The following is an 18,679-nucleotide window of genomic DNA, read 5'->3' as shown; positions in this document are numbered from 1 at the left end:
TTTCCAAGCAAACCTGTTGTAAAGATTGCCTTTTAACGTGGCATCATCCACGGTGGAATAGAGACATGCTCAGGGTATTTAACACTTTAATGACACATAAATAAAATATACATCAGATCTCGAGGTATCAAAAATTCTGCATAGCATATGCTACCTGAATATCAATGCACAGCCTAACTGCAGGATGGCACAGCTGGGTGAGCTGAAACCACTGTGTTCCCATCAAGGGTAGCTGAAAGCAGTGGGCTTTGGGTTGATGTTCTCTCTCAGTAACAGAGGATTTTCCCCTCCCATACGTGACAATGTGCCAGACTCAGTAAATCCAGATCAAAGCCAGCCATTTTCTGGCTGCCATGTTTATTCTTTTATTCAGATCAAAGAAAACCACTCATTGTGGTGTTTATAACAGTGAAGGAAAATCGTCCCCTTGCTTAAAGATCCATTTGAGAAGAAGCAAGAGCTTCTTATGAGTCATCTTCTAGGAACATCTCTCTGAAGTGTGCTGCCTTTTCTTTATTTTTTCTTTTTAATTTCTTTATTTTTCCACTTCGTATTCAGAAATTAATTAAACGTATAAATACAAATAGTCCTTTTCGTGCCTTTAAAATGCATTTATTGCACAGTTTGTTGGATAACTTGGATTCCATGATCACAGAATCACTTAGGTTGGAAAAGACCTCCAAGATCATCAAGTCCAACCTGTGACTGATCACCACCTTTTGATCAAACAATAGATATGATATACCTAAAGAGAAAAGAGCTTTCTGTATGTTTATGCATACCCTGGATTTCCATTGGAAATGGGTTCTTTGGGGCACTGACCCCTCTGCCATGCCCCACAGGTGGAGGAGCGCTCCCGGCTCAATCGCCAGAGCTCGCCGGCCATGCCCCACAAGGTGGCCAACAGGATTTCTGACCCCAACCTGCCTCCTCGGTCAGAGTCCTTCAGCATCAGCGGCGTGCAGCCAGCCCGGACCCCACCCCTGCTCCGACCCGTGGACCCGCAGGTAATGGTGCTCCCCCGTTGCCAGGATGCTGGGGGTGCTGGTAAGGAAACAAGGAAGAGTGGATGGAAGGGAAATAGCGTCTGGCTCCCTGGTTTCTCAGCCTTAAGCATATTCATGAGTAAGAGCAGCATCTACATGCATGAGTGTATTCCTCTCGTCACCTCCATGTGTTAGTAGCATCATGCTGGTTTATACCTTCCTTTGAAGCATCACGTACTGGTTACTGCTAGAAACAAGCTGGAGGACCAGGAGGAACTGCTGCTCTGGTCCAGTGCAGCTGTTGCTCTGATCCTCTTTGGATCTGGTTTATGTAAAGGACTAAAACCGCAGCACCTGGTACAAAAGACCCGGGATGCTTTGATGCTGAGGATCATCAGAAAGAGGTTTTGCTTTCTTTGCTGCTTTGATTCAAGGTTTTGTTTTGGTTTTCCATTGAGTTGACATCAGTCACAAACACATCTGGAGAGGGCATAGATCACCGTGACTGTCACAGAGGAGGGGCATCGTTATTTTAGAAGTTTCTCCCAGCCATGAGGTCTGCAAGTACTCGGCCACCACAAGCTGTAGGAGTGTCAGTGCTGGCTCTGGCCAAGCCCCTGGAATTGCTCCCACAGATCCACAGATTCCAGCAGGGATTTCAGAGGGAAGTACAAAGCCTTTGCTCCAAGTTCAGTTGGGCTTTCTATGGAATATTTGTGGACTAAGTGCCAGCCACATGTGCAATACAATGCCAGCTTTAAACAAAAATGTGCAGGAAGGCCCTGAAACATACTTTTTTTGCCCAACATACATGGTCCGTATGCACTGGGAAGTGAGCAAAACCCCGCTTCACTGTCATCCCTCTGACTGACCAAATATTTTTCAGTGACCTTCTTGGCGTCCTGTACCATCAGTAGCTACAAAAGACTTTTGTTTGGCAATAAAATCCTAGTGAAAGAGTTGCTTGAAGGCCAGAGCCCCGTGTCAGGGTGTGTGTGCATACATGTGTACCCGTGAGTCACGGACGCGTACAGAGATACACGTGTAGAAATTTCAAATGGAAGTCATAACCCTGCTGTATCAAAGGAGTGCAGCTTCACAGAGTCCTGGGAAGAAGCTCTGATTTCACAAACTGTAACCTTGTGATTTTCTCAGATTTCCCAGAGCAGATGTCAGTATTCCTTAAACTTGAAACCTGTAGAGCTGATCCATGGGATAAGGGCCACCGAGACCTGTAGAAATTCATGCCTCAGGATATTTTTTTAAGCTATCTATGCCTCACAATTCCTGATGATTTTTAAAAATCAATTATTATTTCTTATGTTTCCTTCTTTTTTTTTTTTTTCTCCTTCATTTTTAACATGGAAAATCCATGCCAGACCTCATTAGCACAACCACAGAGGTGCAGGTGTAGGATCTGGACTTCGGGCCAGCAGCAGCAGAGCCTGGGGAGGGCACGGTGTGTGCGGGAGCGTGATTTTTAACAGATCTTGCGTTGAAGTGATGTAAGTCAGAAGTTCCTGAAACCAAGGCAGTGCTGATCTCAGACCAAGGGGGCTTTTCAGTGCATCCAAAGTGCTAATCAATTTTTTTTTAAAATCAAATTTTTAAATCTTTTTTTATTCCTTTTTTTTTTTTCCCCCCTCCATTTTGACTGATAGTTCTGTTTTGACTTGGTGCTTAGATTCCACATCTGGTCACTGTGAAATCCCAAGGAAGCTCCTTGTCTGGGTCTCAGTCACTGCATGAACAGCCTGCAAAGGGACTGGCTGGGTTTCAGGAGGCTCTGACGGTGACCTCTCACCGCACTGAGATGCCAAGGCAGAACTCGGACCCCACCTCAGAAAACCCTCCTCTGCCCCCTCGCATTGAAAAGTTTGACCGAAGTTCTTGGTTACGGCAGGAGGAAGACATTCCACCAAAGGTAACACAATCGCTCCTCACTTTCAGCACGTCAGAGGCAGTCCCAGAGCTGAGTCCCTCTGGCAAAGCAGAGTGGGCAGGACTGAGCCCATGCCGAGGTTCTGCAGCGGGTGCTGACCTGCCCAGGGGCTGCATTTCCTGAGGCAGGGGTTTGCAGGACGTGCTGGGAGCTGCTCTTGCCTGCAGAATGGCTGCAAAACAGCGCTGCCCTCCAGCAAAGAAAGTTCTCGAGCCCGCACAGAGGCCAAAACAAATTAATCTCTTCTTTCCCTTGGATAAAAAACAACCTTCTACTTAAATGAAATTATAGGAACATAAAATTTGTCATACTCAATAAGACAGGTCCTTTTTAGTCCAGTACCATGCCTCCAGTTGCAATCAATATTTGATGGAAGACTTGTAAGGGCTCCAGCAGCTTTATACATTCATTGACATTTTGACAGTGTCTGGCAGTACCTCTTTAATTAGGATTCTTCTGGACCAGTATTTCAATCGTGTTGTTTATACACCTTCACTTTGGAAGAATTATAACTTGGCCATTAAAGTTCCCCTTAAAGTGAATCAGTGCTAGGCTGGGAGGATTTCTACAGAGGAGAAATGATTATAAATTGATTAGTGGCAGGGCAGCAGTATTTGTCCCTGAGTGAGAGGCAATTTTTCTGTGTATTTACAAAGTGAGTGACTTGCCTTTTTACGAGCAAAGTCACAGTTACCAGGTAAGCCTCCCTTGTTCAAGGGATCTATGGTGGTGTCTTGGGTGTTAATAATGCTCCTATTTCTGCTGTCACCAAGCAAGAGGGGACGTCAGGGCTCTGCTGAAGGAATAGCAAGCCAACAGCTCTTGGAACTGTCTGTGTGCTTGGCTCCTCCATAGTGCAGGAGGGTGGCTGCCTGATTTTAACCTAATTAAGAAAAAGCCCCTGCAATTTAATGTTGGCTTTTGCCATGAGTCCTTTGAGGACACTCAGCCACAGTGATGCCCTACGTGGTGAGACCGTGGCTCCTGGGAGAAAAGCTGTTCTCCAGCACGATGCAGTATTTTCCCCCTTGGCTGAGGGAACATGGACTCTGGAAGGGGTCCCCACCAGATCACATTTAGGGCTGTTGTGTTGGCAGTACCACCCCTGAGGAACCTGACTTCACGCTGGACTGCCTGAGGTGGGTTCGATGTGTTTGCAAGCAGGAACGAAAGGACTGCCCCGAGAGGCAGGACCGGCTGTCTCCGTGGTCCGGGGTCTTGTTTCTGCCAGTGCTTATGGCTGGATGCTTCAGAGGAAGGTGGAAAACTCCCCAGGTCCTGACTGCAGAGTACCCTACCTGGAGGGGAGACTGCTTTGTACTGAGACAAGCTGCAGCTGGTGATGCTGCAGAGTCTAAAGCATCGCCAGCTCACTAAATCTTTTTTTATCTTACCTAATGCAACCGTGTGTTTATTCTCAAAAAAAGCCAAGCCTAATCCTTTTTCTTGCTGATCCTGACAAGCCCTTGGCCTCTCTATTACCTGGTGCAAGGTATTGCACGGTGAGTATTGTCGTGCCTCTCCACATCACCTGAGGTGCTGAGGGATGAGGCCACTGCACCTGTGGCCATGCAGTGATGCCCAAGCTCCCATGAGATGGGGCAGAGCTTCAGGGTTACCTGTCACAGCCCCTGTAGGCTGTGGTTGGCTTTGGGTGTTTGTGCTGAGCTCTTCTGCCAGCAGCAAGGTTTTGGCAGCAGCATCTGAAGCTCAATGAAGGTCAAAGTGTTTAATCACAGTGTTAGGTGGGTCAGTCTGGATCTTCCCACTGTCAACCCTCTTGTTTGTCCACCAGTCAACACCTTCTGTCTGCTGGCATGTGTCATATCTGAGCTAGATAGAAAACCTCCGTTGTGGCTGTGAAATGCACTTCAGTCTGAATTTTACCTTAAAAATTACTTTCATGGGTTTTGTTAGATTTAGATTATATATATTTGTGTGTGTGTATGTGCATACATTTCTTTTCGAAGAAGTTCCCTGTTTGGTGGTAGCCAGGCTGCTCTGGGGGCTCCTGTGCCAGGAGCATCCCTGAGGGCACCTTTGCAGCTTGCTGCTGCCTCACACTCCAGCGATTCCTTCTAAAAGCTGAGAGCCTTGTATTGCCCTAAATACTGCCTTTCTCTCTGTGGGAAATCAGTTGTAAATCTGCCTTAAGGCAGTGCTGGAAGGTGATCTTGTGATGGCTCAGGTGTGTGAGCAGCCCAGACTGGGTGACTGCAAATGTCTCCATTCTCTTCCAGGTGCCTCAACGAACCACTTCCATATCCCCTGCCCTGGCAAGGAAGAACTCCCCAGGCAATGGCAGCGCCCTGGGGCCCCGGCTGGGCTCCCAGCCCATTCGGGCAAGGTATGGACATGGAGGGATGGGCAGGGGTGATCCCAGTGTGCCACTGCTGCGCTGCCCCCGGCACCGCCCCGCTGGGAGCCCAGACGTGGGCTGGGGTCTAGCCCTGCTTTAGCTGACTGGAACACCACGACATTTGCAAGGCTTCTCTTGTCTCTGGGATGAATTTTTGCATCCATTAGTGTTTTGTACTGACAAGGCTGCGAGCACTGGGATGACTGGAGGCTTTGCTCCCTTGGCTGAATGCATTCATGGACATTGTGGGGTTTGGAGGTGGATGCTGTGGAGTCAAAGAGCGGTTTGGGTGCTCCCCTTAGGTCCTGCTTCTCACCCCTTGCATATCAGTGGATCCCTATAAGCCAGTGGGGAGGTCTCAGTCATACATTCCATACATTTCTCATGCATCAGAGCGGTTTTTCACAGATAATGACTGAGGAATGTGCTGCAGGACAGACACTCATACAGCTTGCTGAGATCTTCTCTAGATGTAGATCAAGGATTAAATACCTTTCAGCTTCCCAGGACTCAGGCCTTTAGCTTAGCCAGATCCAGCTCTCTGGCACAGCAGTGAGCACCCGAGGAAGGTGCTGCGTTGCCCCACGGTCCCATCTCTGCCCTGTCACAGCTATCCCTGGGCATGTTTAAAACGAGCAGGGGAGCTGACAGGCTCTGCTCAGAGCTGGATGGAAAAAACACAGCTTAGTCATGCGAGAGCTTGTCTCTGCTTCACAGAACGAGACCTCAGACGGGCAGATCCTGGGAGAAATGCGAGTTCCAATTAGCCTTGCATGATGGAGCTCCTTGGTTTCTTCTTCCTGCCTTGTCCTCAGAGGGTGAGGTCAAAAAGTGAATGCGGGGATGTTCATCGTTGTGCTGTCACCAGTTTGAGCAGACGCCTCCCTTTCCAGCTCAGTGCCCTCCCTGTGCCTCAGCAAACTCACAGGCAGCAGCCCCGAGTCGCTGGCAGGGGCAGCAGTAGGAGGAAGAGTATTTCTTCTTGTTCTGTTTTTTTTTTTAATTAGATAAAAAGCATATCATGGATTGTTGGTCTTCTTTGCCAAAGGCTGAAACATTTTGAATTCTTGAAAACGTTGTTCTTTTAATTAGCTGTTGCTTGAAGGACAGTTTAAAATGCAGAGGGATATTGGACTGTGTAGTCCTTGTAAGGGATGATGGTATTGGAAGTAAAAGGGATAATGGGAGTCAGGGATTCAAGTTCAAGGTTGCCCAATGTTTCCTGCAGCCTCACTGTGCCAGTTCTGGTCAGTGCAGGTAAATACATGAGTTGCCAAAGTTTTCAAATATGCTTCATCAGTTAATTTAGTCACATGGCATGAACTGGAGGCCTTCAGTTTGATGAAAATTGGAAATTATTAGGACGCTACCACACGTCCATTAAACTTAAGTATTCACTGAAATAATTTCATGCTTCATGTCTCTCACAGTAATGTAATATTTTTCTTTTTTCCCCCCTCTCTCCTATTGGTTCTTGATTCTCCACATGCATAAATGTAAATATTACCAAAAAATCTCTTCTTTTATTTGTCACCCTGTTGTGACAAATGAGGGAGTATTTACTGTACATTTTAAAGAGGACTTGGAATAAGATCATTTCCAGAAATATTGTATAAAATCAAATTGCCTAACTCTGCATGAACATCTCTTCTGATGTCATTTCAATGCCAAGTAAGAATTCATTTCCTAAAGGCATCTGATACCCAGAGAGATATTAGTCACTCTTTGTGTATCAAGGGCACTTTTTATTCTAGATTTATCTGTGTTCACAAGGGTGAGAGAAATCAAGGAGGAAAAGTGGATATCTGATGCAAGTTTGAAGTGAAGCCATGAAAATTGGAGACACTGAATAAGTGGTACAAGTGGTCTGCAGCCTTGTTGCAAACTTTAGATCCTTGCTTTGCTGCAGTCTTTGTCTAACAGCATGTCGAAAATTCCTGCTTTTATGAAGAATATTGGTGGCTACTTAGGTAACTCCAGCTTTGCAAATCTACAGACAGGGAATCCAGAGCAAAGAATCTTTCAGCTGTTGCCACATTTGACAAAATAAGAGAAGAAAGCTTCTCTAGGCAATTTTTTTTTTGTCATGGTTGTAGTGCACCCAAAATTGGTGGCCTCAGCCCTGTCTCCTCCAGCTGAGGAGGACTCTCCTGGCCTTTGCAGCTGCCCCCATCAGTGTGGGAAGTGTCTGGAGCCCTGGGGGTGGGTGTGACCCTGGCTGATGTGCCCCCTCTTGTTTTGTCCTCCCACAGCAACCCAGACCTGAGGAGGACAGAGACCATCGTGGAGAGCCCCTTGCAGAGGACCAGCAGCGGCAGCTCCTCCAGCTCCAGCACTCCCAGCTCCCAGCCCAGCTCCCAGGGTGGATCCCAGCCCGGCTCCCAGGCTGGCTCCAGCGAGCGCAACAGAGTCAGAGGTGAGCTTGGAAGCATCCCTCAGCACCGGGCACACTTTGTGAGGCTTCCTGACAAGCAGGAAGGGCAAGAGGTCTGTGATCTCATGCTTGTTTTTTAAAAAATTAAAAAAATCAAAGGATCCATCATGTCTGCTGTGCTTTTGTGACCTGCTGGCCTCCTTGCAAACAGTTGCCAACAGCCCCTTTTCCCTAGAGGCTGATGTAGGATGGCCACGGCATCGCACTGACAAGTAGCCTGTACAAAAGGAGATGGGGGTTATGCTTTAAGGTAAACAAAAAAAAACAACCAGTGTGCTTCCTGTCTTCATCCACCCAGGTGCACCACTTCTGACGTGGTATCTTTGGGAGTGTGTTTCACTTTTAATTGATATATAATTTTTTTTGGAGCTTCATCTTTGTGCCTGAGATGGGATCAGAGGAGTGACGTAGCCTATAAGAAGCTTTCTCTCAAATGCTTTTGCCAGGCAGCAATGCTGGCATGGGGTTTATGTTTGTAGCCACATTGATCCCTCCCTTCCTAGAGCTCCTCTTAAAGATACTCCATTCCCCTGTTTAATGGCAGTGAAGTTGCCACAGCCCGTACACCGCACACATCTGCATTCAGGCACAGTCCCACACTTCCAGTCCCCAGGGCTGAAGAGCATTAAGACAAATGCTGCCTCCATGCTTTGACTATTTTACAACTTGGCCATAAGATGATGTGTCTGTTGTTGAAACCATCACTCCTCTAGATAGTCAATAAAAGGAGTTTGTAACCCATTGTCATTTTGGGTTTGGTTTTGTTTTTACTAATGAGGAATCCTGTTACAAATAATGTCCTAGCAATGTCAAATACTGCAGAGCTTTTCATTTACCACATGCCCTGCTCTTCTGCAAAGTAAATTTCTTTCTTTAGTAGAAAAGGAGCAGTAACTCTGCAAGAGGGCTGTCAGTGGAGGCTGGGCAGGATTATGACTTCTCTTGCTCTGTTGGTGGAGAAGCAGAAAGGAGCCAGGAGGGTTTTTCAAGACAGCAGAAGCAAAGTGATGATGAAGCCCCTGCGCCCACTTGTCCCAGCTGACAGGATGCAGTGGTGGCTTTCGGCAGCATTTTAATTCCCACTCTCTCCACTTGCCTCTCACCCAGGGAATGCCAAGCCCGAAGGGTCTCCTGTGCTCTCCCATGAGCCCGCCAAGGTCAAGCAGGAGGACAACAGGGACGTGACGCGACCGAGCCGACCCGCTGTGAGTCCTCAGTTACTTCCCGTGGGAATGCTGCCAGCCAGCTTGGCCGCGTTTCCCTTCGGTGCGGTGGCACAACTGCGGGGACCCCAAAAACGAGGCTAATACTGCTGCTGCTCCAGCAGAGAGACTGGAAAGCAGCAGTATGGCGAGAGCCCCTGGGAGATTTGAATGCTTAAGAGAGTGCATGAGTTTTTACCAGGAGCCCAAGCCTAGGGGAAAGCACTTAAGCCTGTGTTTCCAGGCGAAGCAGAGGCTTAAGGGCTTTGCTAGCTTGGGTGCGGCAGTGGCCGATGGCACATTGTTGTGTTCCGTGCTGCATGTCCCCCGCAGCACCCGCGGAGGGATGCTCTGCTCAGGAAGGCTGGGGAACCAACCAGCCCCTGACAGCCTTCCCAGCTTTAAACGCCACCTGGTAGTGGTCTCTGTACACTCCCCTTCTAATAGTCTGAGCAAAATCTCATCCGAAGTGTTTCCTCCTGGTTTAATGCTGTTGACATTTGTATCTTAAAACTGCAGAGTCGGCCTAATAACGATATGAATTTCCACTGCTTCTCTATTTTAATGTGTATTAATGTTTTGTTGATGATGTTTTTTTTTTCTCTACACTCCACAGCATTGAGCTAACAATTCTAATTTTATTTCTAACCTGCTTGCCCTTCCTCTGGCTTTTTCCTGTCCCGATCTGTTTCCTCTGATGCTGATTATTCTTCCTTTACCCACAGAGCTATAAGAAAGCTATAGATGAGGTTAGTGATATCTTTTCTCAGTGGGTCATGCCTATGCAAGGTTGACTAGTTAGTGCTTAATTCCGAGCTGGGTTTTCTTGGTGCTGGCGTTGATAAAGGCGGCGATGCGATCTCGGGTCGGACGGGAGAGCGAACCGGTGGCGTTCCAGCGTCGGGAGCCCGCCCGCGGGGAGGGGACAGCACTGCTGGTGTGCTCTGCTCAGCCCTGGGCTGCCCAAAACCCCCTGGCCACACCATTTGCATGGAGGCCAGGGCAGAGGCATCCCGGCGTTCACATGGGGGAGCACGTGGTGCTGCCGTTGTTCGGCGTGTTGGAAGGAGAAGGAGCGAGAGCGGAGGTTTCTCCTGCCGGTGCAGGAGGTCGGGCAGCCTGGACCCCTCACCACATTCTGCTCTCAGCCACAGCCCCCGGCCACCCGCTGATTTCAGTGGGGCCATCAAGTGCTGTTTGAAATGTTCTTCTAAGCCTAATTCGAATGAAGGCACCTGGACAACAGAGCAGTGGAAATACAGTGGGTTGTTCATTCTCATGGACCAGCATCCACTGCAAAGCCAGAGTCAGCAGAGCCATCTTGGATCTTGATGCTGGCAGTGCTGGTCCTCATTCATCTGCTTAAAAAATGAGAGTCCTGAAGTACACCTTTTTCATGTATGATAATATTTTAAATGTGCATCTGGCAGTGGTGAGTGTTTAAACATTCATGGGAAAAGACCCAGCATTGCTGATTTAGCATTTCACTTGCCTCACAGATGCATCCCCTGTGCACACTGCTGATACTGGTAACTGCAGGGCTGTAGTGGAAAGCACTGGTTTCAGCAGCCTCTCCTGCAGCCTCTTTTCTCTAAAAATAGAAGATACGAAAGAAGGAAGATGTGCTGGTTAGTTAACTTGTTCTCTTGGATAAAATATGAGCAATACATTTTGTTTAATGAGGTGCTTTGTTAAGAAAAAAGCACATAAATCAGTGTCTAAATAGAGGCAGCGTGTGTGCTAAATTCAAACTGAAGGAGCAATGTGATTTTGGAAACCAATCTGACTTGATTCCAGCAAATATTAAATCTAAAGAAGGCTTTGTAATTAAAAGTAATTAAAGAGCACTGTCACTACTAACTTATGTATTATGTCACCCTCAGTAATAACACTTGGAACATGTGTGGAACTACAGAGCACTTTCTCTCCAGTTGTCAGATTGTTTTTGGTCCAAGAGCAACTCGGTGAAGCCGTTTAATCCTACAAAGTGCTCATTACTTACAGAAAATGATAGCATCAAAGAATTAACCATCCTGAGGCAAAGCTTTAACTAGGAAATATGAGTTATCTGATGATATTGTCTGGGAGTATTATTACTCTTGTAACTTCCAAATTAGTTATTAAAAAGTAATTAAGCTGATTTTTAAAATACTTGGCTATTGGCTAGCGATGGCCAAAGAAGGCTGAGAGAGTGCCTTGAAGCACATTAGAAATGAAAGGTGCAAAAGAGAAGTAATTTTCACAGTCCAGTGCTGTGACAGGGAGGAGCTCAGTCCTAGTCCTGCGCTGCAGAAGTCCAGCTGCAGTTTTAAGAGGCTCTTACAGAGTCCTAAAATCCCTTTTAAAGTGAGAGGCTCTAATCCAATTCAAAGGCAAGTGCTCAATAAAGAGCATGTTTGATACTCTAAATGGAAAGCATTGTTAAGCTGCTGAAATTCTTATTTAGGAAAAGAAGCAGTCGTATCACAGAAGCTGCTACAGCGCTAATTAAAATAATTAGTTGTCGTGACTGCAGATTTGACTCTATTTCAATCCCAAACATGTTGGCATCAGAAAGGAGCTCTTGAAATACCGCAGTCTCTCTTTAATCATGATAAAGAGCCTTTCTTTAAAGGTACAGAGAGCATTTGGAGTGATAGAGAATTACAGAATCAGGGAATGGTTTGGGTTGGAAGGGACCTTAAAGTTCATCTTGTTCCCACCCCACCCTGTCCATAAGCAAGGACACCTTCCACTATCCCAGGTTGCTCCAAGCCCCATTCATCCTGGCCTTGAACATTTCCAGGCATGGGGCAGCCACAGCTTCCCTGGGCACCCTGTACCAGGGCTTCACCACAGTCTGAATAAAGAACTTCTTCCAAATATCTAATCTAAACCTACTCTCTGTCAGTGTGAAGCCATTTCCCCTTGTCCAGTCACTCCATACCCTTGTCCAAAGTCCCTCTCCAACTCTGTTGGAGCTTCTTTAGGTGCTGGAAGATGCTCTGAAGTCTCCCTGTGGAGCCTTCTCTTCTCCAGACAGAACAACCCATATAAAACCCATCAGAGGTACCTGCTGTGAAACACGGATTGACCAATTTGATTTTTTAAAAAAACAAGGCCTTTTTTGGTGTACTAATACTTATGGGTCTGATGCAAAGCTCCCCAATATCCAGGGGAGTTTGTACATCAGAGGCAGGGCAGACCTGGGAGCAGAATGTGCAGCTGTCACCAGTGGGAGCCTGCCGGGAGGTGTGGGTTATCAGCAACCAAAGCACAGATTGCTTACAAAACATTCCTACCTCACCATTAAAAAATAAACTGGGTTTGCATCTCAGCCATAGAGCTTTTCCATCCTTTTCTCTACATGTCAACAGGATAGATTTTAAGAGCTCCTTTTGCAACCATAATTAATATTGCCGTAGTCGCCCTGCTGGAACGGTAAACTGGAAATGCAGTAAATGAGAGTATGGCCGTAAGACAATTGTGGAATTTAGTCTTTTTCAATGAGTTTCTTTCTCCCTAATCCTTTATCTCTGACCGAATGCACTGATGGCTACCTCGGTCACTAATATAGGGAGAAATGGTAAGACTGACAATTGCGATGCTTTGTTCGTCATGTGCATGTCTTGTGCAACAGAGTTCTCTAACCCATTCTAATTTGAGCTCTCATGCTTTTCTGCCCTACTGCTTCCCCCTGCATTGCTATAAAAGCATGTAAGATAACAAAAAGTCTCTTTTCTACACGGTGCCTGCCATGTTCCTTGTTTTGAAATAGCAGTGTCTATTTTATATGACTGTCGGGTCTGAGACCTCATCAAAGTCATGGTAAACTGAAAAATTATGAGTAGGCTTTGGGACTGCTCCTATCTTTTTTCTTGTTTCAAGACTTTTTTTTTTTTTTATTTTTCCCTTAGCTTGTAGGCTGCCACATTTCACATAAAGTGCTTAATGGGTCCCGCTGAGGGATTTATTTTTTTGTTATTATTATTTTTTGATCGTGTGGCTGACTCAGAGCTGTGACTCCAAAGTCTGGCTGAGCTGGGCGCTTCTCCTCGTGCTCCTCACCGCCTCTCAGCAGCCGCCCGACAGCGGGGACTCACCATGGAAGCAGCTCTTGACGTGGGGATTGCACCACTCCATGGGAGATGCTGTCATTGCTTCCTTCCCAAATGCATTTATTACAGAATAAATACCATTACGGGGTCTCTTTGAGAAGTTTGAAAGAAGAGAAAACCCTGCAGGAGAAATTCTCCGAGCCAATCTTTGAAGTGACGTTGTTTTCCAGTTTACTATGATGGTGACTGAACTTCACCTTTTCCAACAAATATAATTTTGTCGTGTATATACATATAAGTGTGTGTATATATATGCACATACACGTTCCAAAGAGAAAAAGAAGAGGTTGGCTATTGACTTTTCAGTGAGCGTAAACCAGTTTTGTTTTGTTTAATAAATGCTACATGCTACAAACATTGTCTTACGTTTGTCTCATGTTTGTAACGACTCTGTAAAGCTATTTCTTGTTGCTCGTGCTGTTAGCATTGGCTTTTGGAGAGATGTATGTGACGTTCTTCTTGCTCTGAATGTAACAGCCATCGCTTCCTTGTTTCCTTGCCCCCATCCCCTGTAGGATCTGACGGCTTTAGCCAAAGAGTTGCGGGAGCTGCGCATTGAAGAAACCAATCGGCCCCTGAAGAAGGTGACGGACTATTCCTCCTCCAGCGAGGAGTCAGAGAGCAGCGAGGAGGAGGAGGAGGATGGGGAGAACGAGACACATGATGGGACCGTGCCTGTCAGTGACATCCCACGGCTCATGTGAGGAATGCTTTCTTTTGGGGGGACAAACCATGAAACTCCAGGGTGGGTTTTTCTGGAGATGCAACCCCGATGTGTCTTGGCCTGGAGGTGAAACTCTGGTGTGTCTTGGCATGGAGGAGCAGTGGCTGTGATGAAGGATGTGTCCGTGTTTGGTGGCTGGCACTGGGAACAGCGTCATGGTTGCAAGGGATCATGTACTCACATGAGTGTTTTTCCTGTTCCAAACTAGAGAAATTAATGTGAAAAACTGAGCTATTTCCGCTGCATATTCAGTTAATGTTGGCTCAAAGCTGATGGAGCTGTTGCTGCTGATGATCCAGGCAGGTTTTTGGCCAGAGTGGGCACAGCTGACCTCACCAACACCATGGGCCCTGCCCATGGGATGGGTGTGTTAAAGCTCTCCCTGCTCTTGAGTCTGGTCTTGCCCCAAATTAAGCCATGCTAAGTGTCAGTACTTGGTGGCCTGCCCAGTGCCAACTGGTAGAGCCAGGATTGTAATAATCCTGAATCTTTGTCTTGGATTTCTGCCATTGGCTCAGTCAGTGTTGGTGGGTTAAAGTGGTGAAATGACGAGGTCAGCAGACTGTTGTGTCCCATGGGACACTTGTGCTTTTGAGTCTCTCCAGATCAGGGCAGCACAGCTTCAACACTCGCAGGGAGCTGTTGCCATGCAGAGAGAGTTCCTGGAGCATCCCTGCTCAGGCTTCCCACCCAGTGCTTTGCAGGGGCATTTCTGGAGGTCTTTGCCTGGCAGCAGGATCTAAATTCTGCCCCTTTGAATTTGCAGAGGAGCTGTGGGAAGGTTTCAGGGGATCATTTTAATCAGTTAATTTCCATTTTTCCTGCTAAATGAGTTACAGTCGATATAGGCATACCTGGCTTCAGGAACATGGTTTAGCAGTGAGCATGATGGTGCTGGGTGAATGGTTGGACTCAAGGAATTTAGAGGTCTTTTCCAACCTAAAGTATTCCATGATTCTCTGATTCATGGTGGTGGGTAGGGCATGGAGCAGCACAGAATCCCTCTAAGTGGCAGGGAGACCATGTCTCCTTGGGTCAGTGTTATTCAGAGTGCCAAGCTCCTGGATTGGAGCTTCCTTCCAGCAGAAGAATTAAAACAGAGCTCTTGGAATTGGTTGGAGCAAGTCAGGAGGCAGAGGGATGGCTCTGAATGTGCAGCAGTTGGTTGGGCAGTCAGGCGTGCGAGAAGGGGCCTCAAGCTGCTTGTGGAAGAGGAGTTTAATCAGGAGTGGTTAATCTGTGCTGACATCCTTCTTCAGACACCTTGGGTTTGACACAGCACTTCCCAGCGGATAAATGTCTCACTGGGTGCCTTGCAGTCACATGTGGGGGATGACAGGCACAGCAGTGAGCTGGATGCCCCCAGCCCCTGCCAGTCCAATGCCACATGTCCCATAATGTCCTGTCTCTGTCATGTCCCAGAGATGGAGGGTGGAGATGCAGGGGTGTCTGCAGGCAGAGCTGCACTGGCCCATGTCTGGGAAAAAAGAAAGCAAATGCTCTGAGTTACACCCTTATTTCACAAAAGGGACCTTAACTCGAGTTCAGCCTCAATGTACTGCGGTGGTTTTTTGTCAGAGATTTATTTTTCTGTGTTCAGTGTTTGTCAGTGGAAAGTGGGGCCAAGAGAGATCATCTCATCTTCTGCTGCACCTTCTGAGTGATCTTCATGTCACCCATGTTTAAACTTCCTTGGGTATCCTCCCTGAACATTTGTCTGCTCTTCATTCCAGCTCTATCCAGGTCTCTCCTGCTGCAGGATAAACCTATCCGTTGCTTTGTGTCCCAGTGGACAGGAGGGGTTGTTTATTCCCTCCTCCTCTGGAGATACCATTTCTCCATCTGAACACTGATGACTCCCTTCAACTCCCTCTCCTTGAGCTGTACAAGCCAACTCTTGCCTGTGGCCAGGGAATTCTTGCAGGATGACGTAGAAATCTGGGACCTCAAGGCTACCACAGCCATTCATTCACTGGCTGTATGGTCTCAAAATTAACATAACCTCCTCTGGCCCTGCTTTCTTATTTCAAAACTGGAATAACTCTGCTATTTTCTCATCCTTTGGTGAAAGGCTAATGGTAGGGAGGTGTGAGCTCCTCTCATGAAAGGTGCCATAGGAATATGGCACGCTGTTGTCTGGAGTGCCTTTGTGGTGCTTGTCCAGTTGTAGGTTTGATACGATACAGGTAAGGAGCCAGTCCCACCTTGGGGTCCCCAAGGCTCAGTTCTCACCTTGGAGCAGTAACCCCATGATTAGTGCAGGCTTGTTTTGGCTTTTCACCGACCAGGCTCCCTCACAAGCCTCCGGGCTTGTTGGTGTGCACAGGAGTTAAAGAGTGCATTGCCTCACACTGATGGAAGCAAGTGGTCTGTGTGGCTTTTAAATGCAAAGTAACAGGTCTGATCATCCAGGGGTGCTTGTCATTTGCCTGAGGATTTGTTCAAGTTATATTTAAGCACCCAGGCTGCCAAGAATGTAATAGTAAAGTAATGGGGGCTGCTCAGCACCTGTGACATCCAGTCTCAGGCAGTCCTAAAATTTAATAAATTCCAGCCTCCTTCTTGAGATAGGAGCATGGAAATTTCAAGGTGAAACCACGGGTTAGGGCTACATTTTCACGGGGAAAACAGCAGAAAGCTACAGGATACAACTTGTCCTCCTGCCCACACCTTCTCCAAACCCCACCCCTCCCTTGTTATTTGCCATCAGGTGCTCTGGTGTTCCCTTTTCAGGAGTTGAGATGGGGAATAAAGGGAGTAAATTTTGGGTTTCTGTAGCTTTTTTTAAGTAGAAAAAAATGACACAAAGTAGAGCAGGAGTGCCACTCCTTGTTACCTGTTCATCAATACTCCTCTCAGGACACCTTGGGATAAGAAAGAGAATGGTCCCTCTCTTTGGTCTCTGTGCTATATCTGTAGTTTATCAAGCTAACCCTCGTCCTGTATTTCTGGCAGCATCAATCACTTCCCCATACAGCTAAGTGGATATATTTTTCTAACTCTTTTTCCTGGGAGATACAGAGCCTTACCCTTATTGAAATAATACGGTACTAGAGGATTTTTCATCTAGTTTAACAGAGGAAATACTCATCATTAATGCTTTTCCATCCTGTCCCCAGACCAACAGGAATTCCTGGAAGCAACGAGCCGTACAACCTGGGAATGGTGACAACCCATGGGCTAGAGACTTCCCACGCAGATACGTTTAGCAATATTTCAAGGGAAGGGACTTTAATGGTGAGGGAGGTAAGTTGTAAAACAAACACTTCCATGGAGCATCTTCAGGAGGTTTTGCCCATGTAAGCACAAAAACTAACAGTGCTGTGTGTCCGGAACACAAAACACGGAGTAAATTGTGCTCGTTAGCGCTCTCGTTAATGCAATTTACACTCGGAGCAAATGTGACAAGTGCAAATGTTTCTCAGAACTACAAACAGCAGTGAATGGCAGTGCCAGGGCACGGCGGGGAGGAGGCTCCTGCAAATGGCTCTGCTGTAACCCCACCATTGCTCCAGGCAGCAGGAGTTACCTTCAATTTACAGCATTTAGTTAATTCACTTGGAACTGGCCCGAATTTTCCCCTCTTCTTCCCAGCCTTTGCCGCCTGTGACTGTTAGAGCCGTGCAGTGTTTGTAGAGCATTTGGGGGCTTGTAGCAGAGGCTGGTCCTGCTTCGAGCCCACTGTGGGAGGCATTGGGCATCCCAGATGGATGTGAGCCAGTGCTTTAGAGGTGGGAGCAATGCTGAGGGATGGTACTGCAGGAGTGGGGCAGAGGAGGCACCTTCAGTGGCTGTGGAAGATCTCCCTCAGTGTTTCTTGGTTTCCCAGTAGCTGGAACGCTCTGGTGATGCTGCTGGAAGTGCAGATGGACAGCTGGACTCCTGGTGAGAGGGCAGGAAGCCCTGGTAGGGATGCAGTTAGGGAGCAGGGGAGTCAGTGTCCCACCAGCACATAAGGGTGGTGGATGGGAGAGGAGAAGGAGGGAGGGGAGCTTGGAGTCAGCAATCATAAAGGAGGGATGTTTAGGTCAAATGCAAGCGAGACTTGAGCAGCATTTTAGTTCTTAATTCCATTTATCTAAAATATTCACATGTGAAGGAAAAAGATGAATGCAACTTTGAAAGAGAGGAAGGAGTTAGCAAAGGAAGTCACTGTTCTCTGCCTTTCTCTATCAGTTTTGGGGGGGGGTGGTAGTACAGTCCACCTCATCCCTCACTGGGCTGGAGCTGTTCAGAGCAGGGGTCCCCATGGCTCTGCACCTCCCAGAATCAGGGAGGATGATTGGGTGAGTGGGAGAACAAGGTCCTGTGTAACTGGCAGCTGTTTCTGAAATGAGCTTGTGTTCAGCAGCACAGCAGTGAAACCCATGCTGTGCCAGTGAGGCTGTGTGAGAAATGGGATGCAGAAGGGTTCAAAAGCCATGGGCAAGACAGGCAGCTGGAAAACCCCACTGGGAGGAGAAAGCATGATAAGAAATCCGAACTATAGCCTCCTCACCACCATAGCCATCAGAGGATGGTCTCACTGAGGTTGGTGGGCTTTGGGCAAAGGGCTTTTCACTCTTTGGTGGGATGGCAAAGTGTGGTTGAAGGTGATGGTAATGAGCAATCAAAAGATAAATGTCATCAGGACTAGTCAGGGGCTTGGTGAGCCCAGTTAGAGTTTCCACTAATCCCAGTAAATGGGTAAATCTCTGTGACAATCTCATTGATGTGCTCCAGGTAGGTGAAGTTCATCAAAATGGCAAAGGGAGAAACTTCCCAGTACCTGCCTTGCACAGGGAGGGGATGGAGAGGAAGGGGAACCCCAAGGAAACCCAAGGAGCGTCGTGTGCAGGGCGAGCTGCCAGTGGTTCTGCCACTCCTGCGCTGCTGCTGCTGCTGTTCACTGCTGGTTTGGGTCACAGAAACATGGGACAGGGCTGTGCTGGCACT

General features: G+C 47.3%; 1 protein-coding gene across 9 annotated transcripts in view; it reads left to right on the top strand.

Annotated features, from left to right (window-relative positions):
- TNIK (TRAF2 and NCK interacting kinase) overlaps positions 1-18,679 on the top strand; it is a 152,038-nt gene that overhangs the window by 119,562 nt on the left and 13,797 nt on the right. For 3 of the 9 annotated variants that reach the window (XM_039556896.1, XM_039556893.1, XM_039556889.1), the window contains 9 exons: positions 843-1,007; positions 2,671-2,910; positions 5,169-5,275; positions 7,540-7,703; positions 8,829-8,926; positions 9,649-9,672; positions 12,480-12,488; positions 13,536-13,720; positions 16,864-16,990. In XM_039556896.1, the coding sequence (XP_039412830.1) occupies positions 843-1,007; positions 2,671-2,910; positions 5,169-5,275; positions 7,540-7,703; positions 8,829-8,926; positions 9,649-9,672; positions 12,480-12,488; positions 13,536-13,720; positions 16,864-16,990 (1,119 nt within the window). Of the gene's footprint in view, positions 1-842; positions 1,008-2,670; positions 2,911-5,168; positions 5,276-7,539; positions 7,704-8,828; positions 8,927-9,648; positions 9,673-11,314; positions 11,318-12,479; positions 12,489-13,535; positions 13,721-16,863; positions 16,991-18,679 lie in introns of all 9 variants that reach the window. The other 6 variants (XM_039556894.1, XM_039556891.1, XM_039556895.1 and 3 more) reach the window with 4 other exon arrangements.

The sequence above is a fragment of the Corvus cornix genome, chromosome 9, assembly GCF_000738735.6.
Source record: "Corvus cornix cornix isolate S_Up_H32 chromosome 9, ASM73873v5, whole genome shotgun sequence".
In the NCBI taxonomy this organism is placed as follows: domain Eukaryota; kingdom Metazoa; phylum Chordata; class Aves; order Passeriformes; family Corvidae; genus Corvus; species Corvus cornix.
Note: the sequence above shows the minus strand (reverse complement) of the source record. Positions and strands in the feature narration are given on the sequence as shown.